Genomic DNA, 9,055 nt, shown 5'->3' with positions numbered 1-9,055 from the left:
GACGCACTGTACAAATAAAATTATTTGTTTATGGAACAAATAATAGAAAGGATGCAAAGTCAGCCTTTCCCAGGACTCCGCTGCGAGCAAATCGAACACGGAACATAATGCAGGATATCCAGGCTCGCCCTCCGCAGAACTTGCTCCCGACCCAACCGCGCGGAGAGAAGAAGCATCTCGCCCGCTACCGCCACTCTCGCGAAAGCCCCGTTGGCTCTGCGGAAGAGCTGCGCTCCCCGCCCATCTCGGCTGGGCGCTAGAGCCAATCCGGCGGTGCCCCATCATTCACCCTCGGTTCGGAGCCTCGGCGGAGGAGCGGAAGGGGAGGCGAGCGCTCGGGAGCGGGTTCGTTTCCTTGTCGATTTCGCTGAGAAAGGATGGCGGTGTCAGGCGCGTCAGGGAGGATGCCGCTGCCGCGGGGGCGCCTCTCTGTAGGACTGACCCTGCTGCTCCTCCAGCTCTTCTTTGCAGAGCTGCCGTGCCCGGCTGGAGCCAGCCAGTTCTCCAAGTGGGAACTGCCGCTGCCCGTGGTGAGCTCGCAGGGCAGCCTGTCCCGCCCCGCCGTCCTTTTGAATGGGCAGGTCGAAGAAGAAAGCAGGTGGCCTGGAGCCGAGGGGGCTGGATGCCCCTGCCCGGGGCAGGGTTTCCGTGAAGGCCAGGGGGTCGTTTGGAGGCTCCTGAGCCACCTGGAGCCTTTCCATCTTTGCTGCCTTCCTGGGAAGCTGCCTTCCGGGATGAGGCAGTTTGGGCAGTCTTGTCGTTTGTTTTGGTGTCCGGTTTTTGGTGACACCAGGTTTTTTTTGGGGGGGGGCTCTGTTTCTATTTTAAATAACTCAGATTGAACTGGTTCATCGGGAACTATTCATTTTTCAAAATCCTGGCATGTGCGTGGGAATGAAATAAATAATGGGGGAAGCAGGCCCTGAGCTTCCCATACTTATTTTTTAATCTCAACGCTATTACATACAAATAGGAGATCTGGTTAAAGAGGAGGAAGCTCTTGTGGTTGAAGGGTTGCCCATCCAATTCGAAGGCTAGAAAGGAGGCAGTTACAAAATATGTTAATAAAGAAAGTGCGTTTCATATTTTATTGCTGAAACTATTAATCTTAGCGGTGATATGAGCTAATGCTGATGACATTTGCAGAAAGATTTTAGCATCTGCCTCTGTTTTATTCATGGGACTGCCTGCTATAATAATCTGGGAGCTTCCCCTATCTTAATTTCTCACACAAGAAATGATGTAAGAGTTGTATCTTGAAAGTAATTATTACTGGTATGTGATAACAAAATACTAGAACAAGAGGGTTTCAGAATGCCAGTATGGTGAAATATTAACTAAACGGTGGTGGCAGACTATTTGAGCCCTTACCTTGTTTGCAATTCATATAGTATATTCTTCCTTGCTACATAGGCTCATGTGAGTTATTGGCTCAAGATAGCAGAGATAAGGAAGAGAGGGAGGATTTGAACTTGAATATCAGGATGCTTTCAAATAGACATTTGATGAAAGCAACATGCACTTTTTTTCTCTTTAGTTGATGGTTTGTGTGTTGTTTGGGAAAAGTTCTATAGAAAATTTAGTATATACTGACTGCAAATTAGGCAAGCAGTGCAGAAAAATCATATTTGGGAGCATTCAAAGTATTCAAAGTATTCATGCACTTTCCGGTATATGTTTAGCTAAAGCAAATCTTGGTTTTAATTGGGTGCCATTTTTAATACATTGCACCTTCAAAGATCTCTTCTCACCAAAGGATCAGATATGTATTTTTCTCAGTTGTCTTAATTGTTTTTTTTAAAAAAAAGACTTATTCAGAGTTTAACTGAATTATTCAGTTTTCAATGGGGCTTGCTTCTAAGAAAGTATGAATAGAATTATAACCTCAATGTGTGTAGTAACGGGTATTATAAGAGAACTTTATGCACTTCATTTCAGTGAAGCATTTACAGCATGATTTCATGAAAAATCTTGTTAATGAGTGATAGGTTTGTCTAAGCTACCCATACATTCTTAATTGGGTGGAGGTTTGAAACCAAATGTAGGCTTAATTGAACTCCGTTTTCCCTATTTGAAGATATTTCATAAAGGCCTATTTCTTAGTTTTTGACAGTAACAATCCTAATGCGATTTGCCGCAACTTTTAAATATGGCTTATCAAGCACTAAATAATCAGACGATATACATGAATGGTTCTGTGTATCCTTACCTCTGTTTCTTTCTTTCTTAGTTTGTCATATTTACATGATCGCTGGTTTTATAGACAAGTGACTCTGGGTGGTGTACAGTAAAGCTTGTATTTGCTTTACTGTATGCCATCCAGCCTGATGACACAAGCAGATTGTTAGGGACGTCCGGAAAGTTAAAAGGGATGAGGTTCAATATTGAGGAGCCACAGCAGAATAGGTCCATCACTAGGATCTACCTAGTGAAGCTTAGCCAATGGGACACATTGCATGTTTTTTCTGCTGGATCTGATGGAACAGGAAGATGTTATTTAGCAGAAGTGGTCTTTCAAATAACCCAGTATCATGCAATGCCTTTAAAAGTCAAAATCAGCCATTGGACCCAGAAGCAGACTGGTCACCAATACAACTCGTGGCAAATATTTATTTATAAGTAATAAATAAATAACAGGTTTATTCCCAGGAATTGCAGATAAGATAACATTAATATTTACCCTTTATGTCAATGTGGTAATAGAAGAGTGTATCTATGATTTGTAATAATAGAAGAGTGTATCTATGATTAATAATAGAAGAGTGTATCTATGATTTGTGAAGAAATAATAGAAGAGTGTATCTATGATTTGTGAAGATATATTTTAGGCCAGGGGTTCTCAACTGTGATGGATGAACTTACTGATGGTTTGCAGAGTTATTGTCAGTGATCCTTGATTGTTGTACAGCTGTTCAGTCACTTCTGATTCTTTGTGATCTAATGAATGTCATTTCAGCAGAATTGTCTATCAGTAATTGCTTTTTGAATTCTTCTAGTTCATGTTTATTTTTAATCAGCATGTTTTCTGTTGGCTTCCTTTTCAATTAGCTGGGCATTGGATTTATTTATTTTTTTGCTAATGGCTGCTGCTTCCAAGATTATGTCAATATCTAATATATTTAAGCTTTAGTTTAATTATTGCTGCTTCCAGTGAGCAGCTTGGCTTTACTTCATTTACCTTTTTTCTTCTTGCAATCTAAATTATTCTCAGAAAATCCTTCCAACATAAGAATTCAAAGACATCACTTTTTTCTTCATTCAGCCATTTTGATGATCTAGTTTTCCCAGGCACATGTGTTGCAACTGAAAAAAACATGACTTTGTATAATGGTATTTACCCTGTTTCCCTGAAAATAAAACCTCCTCTGAAAATAAGCTCTCCCTGAAAATATTGCAACACAGCAGCCATGAGGGAAGTGACTATGCCTGTCGCCTCCTGCACCTCAAAAATAATAAGACCTCCTCTGAAAATAAGGCCAAGCACTTATTTCAGAGGTCAAAAGAAAATAAGACCGTATCTTATTTTCGGAGAAACACAGTAGTGTTAGGAATTTTTCTTTGCAGTTTACCATTTTGTCTAGAAGTGTCTTAGGCTTTCTTATAAGTAGACTTCTATGCAGGAAAAGTGCAGGAGGCGGCGAGCATGGTCACCTCATGGCTGCTGTGTTGCAATATTTTCAGGGGGAGCTTATTTTCAGGGAAACGGTAAACAGTCACTAACCTTTGAGTGCAGGGAGTTAAAGTCTGTTACTACTTCAGCTTCTCTGTCTATTTGCCCTTGGTTGGCATTGCCTGTTGACATAGCCTTTTTTTAAAAAAATAGTAGTTTTTTAAATATCAAGTATCAGGCTGGATTTTTACATATTCTTTTTTCACTTTCAAGACAATGTTCTTGAAATCTTTCATGCTTGAAATCATCACAATGCTACAAGTTTCTGGTTACTTATATTTCTCTCAGCAATTTTAACTCAAAATTCTGCTTTTTCTCATGATCAATAATGTTTTTCTCAATAATCAAAATCTCAATAGATGCCCAAATGCTGTAAGATTTTGTATTCTTGCTTGAAATCTCAAGACATTTGGCATTCCTGCAGACTTTGGCCATTAAAAAGGGTGTTTATTTATTTTAGAGTTGAACAGATAAGAACTGGAAAAAGTATGTATTCAATGTCACTCGTAAGTGCTAGATTGCTGATCTTAAGCTTATGACTGGTTGGTTTTGAAAGTTGTGGATAATGCTAAACTCTTCCATACAATAGAAAGGTCAATGATTTAACAATCAAGTAGCTACTTGAATTTTGTGGGAAATGTGTATCTGTCTAGTAGTATTAAGTATACAGCCCCCCCCCCCCCCCCCAATATTAATGAACTTTCATTATCTAGATAGTGATGATCTTTATTTCCTTTCTCTTATAGAATGCATATTTTCATTTTGGAAAAATTCTCTTTAGCAACACTACTATTTTCCTAAAGTGTAAGTACATTCATACTGCACCTTGAGTATAATTCCCATTCTTCCATAATTACTATGTTAGAAACTGTGTGATTTAGTGACTTAATGACTTGGGCTTATAAAATTGCAGAGCACATCTTTTTATAAATCTCTAACCTGTTTTTCTGTGGTTGATATTACAGTGTCAACATAGTTTCACAAAAGAATCATAGTATAATATTGATGAGCTTCTGTACCAGTAGACCATGATCTAATTATTTGGTATAGTAATCGAACATTTCACTAATAGCTTTGGCTGGCAGGTTCATAAGTGAGAATGATTGACTTTGTAGTATGTTTTTTGTTTCAATTGTGAGCTTGTTTAAAAATGTAGAATAGTATGAAGGGTAACTTTGTGAGTGTATACAAATGATTAGTCATTAGTTGAGAGATATTATGGATGTTGGATCATTATTAGATTAGATGGCAAAATTCTAAATGATCGCTAGATAACAATATAGACACACATCTTTGTTACTAAATAAAGACTGTCTAACACTTATATAGAAGTAGGTCCCATCTATTCAATAGGACTTAGTTCTTAGTAGAACTATATAAAATTCTGGGTAAAAGCTGTTTTTATAAAATAATCTGCCTGGTCATCTTGAATGCAGAGGCCCACTAACACATGGGAAAGGGACAAGACAATTAAACAGTGTCATTGTGAAATAATGATTTCTTTTCAAATAGTACGTCAACACTAGAAATTATTTTTTGCTTTCTGGCCTTGCAACGCTATTGACTAGCTTTATAAGGCTGGTTTTTAAAATTTAACTGAAATTAAAAAATAGCTTGCTTACCAATCTAAACTCTACTCTGACAGTTGTAATTGTTTGCTAGGCTCTATTATGTTATAAATTCTTTCCCCTTACATTTCTGTAAAAAAATTGACAGGACTATTTTTATACTTTTCTATTAAAATGTAATAATATAATAATATATTGATGATAATAATGATAATAATAACCTTAGGCATTTTATTGTTGATTGATTGGTATGAGATTCGTGCAGTTGGTAATATGAAATAGTCCATGTAATTTTCTACCATAATAGAGTTGTGCAGTATTTACAACTTAAGCAAGAAATATGCTTTGGATTCAACTAAGCATGCTTCTTGTATCGGCCTTTGGTACAGCTTCTTCAAGGAGCTGATAACAAATACAGCAAGTTCTTGCATACTGTATACTTACAAAGTACCTTTCCTGCTTTGCATCTGAATATTGCATATATCTAGCTGTAATAAATGCTTTAGTCATTAAGGTGCTACAAAATCCACTGTTAGTTTGGCAACAGTATTTCCTGCATTTCTTACGTATTTTTCTGATTTGTTTAGTTAGTGGCAATGAAAGCACCTGTGATCCTTCTCAAAGTTACACCGTAAGCTGGTACTTAAGATACTCCTATTGCTACAATGAGGTCTTCAATTTTGGGGTAAGAAATTGGTGTTAAAAAGTAATTTAGCCTTCCACATTATGGTCCACGACACAGTACAGGAAAATGTTGCTGACCCTTTATGTAGAGCAGGGGTTTCCAAACTTGGCAACTTTAAGACTTGTGGACCTCAACTCCCAGAATTCCCCAGCCAGCTCTGCTGGCTGGGGAATTCTGGGTGTTGAAGTCCACAAGTCTTAAAGTTGCCAAGTTTGGACACCCCTGATGTAGAGTAAGGGTTATTTTTGTTTGCTTTTCTCCTCAACAGCCATTTTGGCTAACAGTTCTTACTCCATCATACATGAGCTGTATCAAAAAAGTCTGCTCTGATACATTTGGAAAATGGTGATGTTTGACTTTGCCTATGATTTATTAATATCTAAACATATAATTAGCTCTTAAAATGACAATCAACATTTAGGAACATGGACTTTTCTTTTGCTTTCCAGTTTCCTCTGAGATAATACTCTTTACTCTTTTGCAGGTATACATGCCATTTTCCCCCCACAAGGATATGCAGATTTTTGCATCCAAAGCCAAAATGAACTTCAGAATGGGTATGGGAACTCATGCGACACCTGTCAGCACCTCTTCATTTAAAATACACTGACTTAAGGAAGCCTTTCTTCCTTTACTCAAACATATTTTCCTGGAATCGAGCAGCTATTATAAGAAGGGGTCAATATGCTTGATATATTCACCCTTGCCTCCTCTGAAGTATATTTTTGGTTTTAGATTTAATGTATCAATTCTCAACAATGTCAAGACAGGAGTATAGATATTGGCCTCATATCATTAAATTATTTGTGCATTCTTTTCTAATGTTGTCTCCCCTCTAACAGAGACTTTTCAAGGCTTAAAGACAGTGTACTGTTTGCTCTCTTTAATAGGAGATGCTCTGAATCATTATTTTTAATGAGAAACATTGTTATGTTTGTTTTCAGTTTTTGTTTACCGACTTCTATTTCCCTTGATATATCAACTAGTTCAAATCATGTCATGTGTCTTGATAGGATGAACAAGTAAATATATATTTTAAAAGCACTTCAGAACAACATCCAGGTTGGGCAGGATACTACGCTATGGCTGATCTCCACTTCCCTAATTGTAGTGAGCTCCTCAAGCCACAGGTATGATATGGGGCAGGGCAGAGCCTATGGGTGGGTTTATTGAGAAGTGCATTTGTTAGTTAAATCTTAATACAGATGAATCAAGGCTACAGTGTGTGTGTGTGTGTGTGTGTGTGTGTGTGTATGTGTATGTGTATGTGTATGTATGTATATGCTGGTATTTCTCTATTTGTCTGAAAATGCATGTCCAGCTTTTTTTTCAAGAATATATTTGAGATACTGAAGCATATGAACTTTTCAGGAGGTGAAATAAAACTTTTACATTTGTAGATGTTTATGCTTGCAAGATTATTTGGATCTGTTTGATTTGTATTTCAATACTTCTGAGCCCAAGAATTATTACTAAAAGTCGTTATAATGATATATTTATATTTATCATAGCAAATATATTACAGGTATTTCATTACCCATTAATTAGCACTGATGATGTTACCGAGTTAGGTAATGAAACACATCTGCAAGAAAACAATCAGGCTCAGAGAGACCCCTCTCATTTTAACCCTGAGCTGCAAATATTCTCCTCTGTCAAATGTATCATAACTTCTTTTTTAAAGTGACCAAATCTAATTTATGATCAACCCCTTTTAAAAATCACTCCATCCTACATAAGTTGTCACCATGTGTTTAATATATTTAAGATCACATTGTCAGTAATCCAGAATTGTGAAGCTCCATTGCATTTGCCAGCATTGTATTATTTCAGATTCAGCTTAATATATCGTACATGCTCATGTCTCTTAGGCTATGCGTGTATTAATGTACATTGATTCATTCATTGTTGTGTTTGTTCTCGCTTATTACCTGCTTATTATCATCTTTTCACAGCAGATTTTAAAGTTGTGCAGCTGATCAACTCAGTGTGGCCAACTTCTTACATCTATAACAGTTTTTAGAAGTTAGTCATCTGAAGGACTAGATTTCTATTTTTCTGATTGTAAGATCTGCATTTTTCTACTGTCACTAGTTAACTCTGATTGGAGAAATAGGTACTGTAGACCTGTCCAGAGATTGGGTGGAGGCTTCTGTAATTACAAAATTAAAGAAATGCCTGCCCTACACAAAAGTTGAAATTGGGAAGGATGTGCCTGGTCATCCTAGTTTTACAGTACACATTTGGCTGTATACACATGATATACTCCGTAGCAGAAAAAGATCAGGAGAAGCGGGCAAAATATGATCGCAGCAATTTATCTATTCATGGATCAATCTGGGTTGGTTACTGGGACAAGACCAACCAATGTGCTGAGCTTCTGGATTTGTGCTGGAACCCATCAGGAACTTCTCTCTCTGGTGACATTCCCTGATTGTGAATGCCTGCATGTTAGAGTGGCTATCTTAGACCAATGTCTCATGTTGTGTCATCAGATTTTAGAATATACACATGAACATAGATACATTTATTTCCTGAATTCAGTTCTTTGTAGCCCTTTATTGTTGTAATCTCGTTGATATCATGTTCTACCTATTTGCTAAATGTGTGTATATGCAATGTAACTAAAACCCACTGTTTATCTTTTATTAGAATTTCTACAGTGAATTTGTTCATCCAGCCGTCTTAGGGAGTAAAGAGGTATTTTAAAAAATATTTATGCTGGCAAAATTTTAATTTACAAATATATTTTTAGGCTTTTGATCAAATCTACTTTTGCCTTAAATAGGATGGGAAAGAGAATGGAACAAACACTACTGTCGTAGAAAATTCTGTAAGTATGTGAAAAGTGATGTATGTGGAATGTACTGGGCACTGTTATATTTGTGTTTGGTTAAGTGAGTCTGCTGTTTGCATGATTCATTTAATACAGGAGATGCATCCTGTAATGTCTGTACTTCATGCTTCCCAATTAAAATCAATAGTACATAAATGTTTAATGTTGACAATAAAGAACATCTAATAGAATAACACAATGTATTGTACATTGTTTTGTGGTTTAGGTTACATCTGATTTCCTTGTTGACACAGGAGAAACATGTATTCTTTGGAATCTTGCATTGTGTAGTGACT

General features: G+C 37.1%; 1 protein-coding gene across 2 annotated transcripts in view; it reads left to right on the top strand.

Annotated features, from left to right (window-relative positions):
• Positions 1 to 101: 101 nt before the first annotated feature.
• Positions 102 to 9,055, top strand: part of TMEM87A (transmembrane protein 87A) — a 28,344-nt gene continuing 19,390 nt past the window's right edge. The window contains exons 1-6 of one of the 2 annotated variants that reach the window (XM_081937469.1): positions 102 to 530; positions 4,417 to 4,474; positions 5,826 to 5,923; positions 6,937 to 7,053; positions 8,576 to 8,623; positions 8,712 to 8,756. In XM_081937469.1, coding sequence (XP_081793595.1) covers positions 378 to 530; positions 4,417 to 4,474; positions 5,826 to 5,923; positions 6,937 to 7,053; positions 8,576 to 8,623; positions 8,712 to 8,756 — 519 coding nt within the window. In that variant the 5' untranslated portion in view covers positions 102 to 377. The remainder of the gene's footprint in view (positions 531 to 4,416; positions 4,475 to 5,825; positions 5,924 to 6,936; positions 7,054 to 8,575; positions 8,624 to 8,711; positions 8,757 to 9,055) is intronic. The other variant, XM_081937470.1, reaches the window with a different exon arrangement.

The sequence above is a fragment of the Natrix helvetica genome, assembly GCF_964273705.1.
Source record: "Natrix helvetica genome assembly, chromosome: 1".
NCBI classification, from domain to species: domain Eukaryota; kingdom Metazoa; phylum Chordata; class Lepidosauria; order Squamata; family Natricidae; genus Natrix; species Natrix helvetica.
This window is presented reverse-complemented; position numbering and strand designations above follow the sequence as displayed.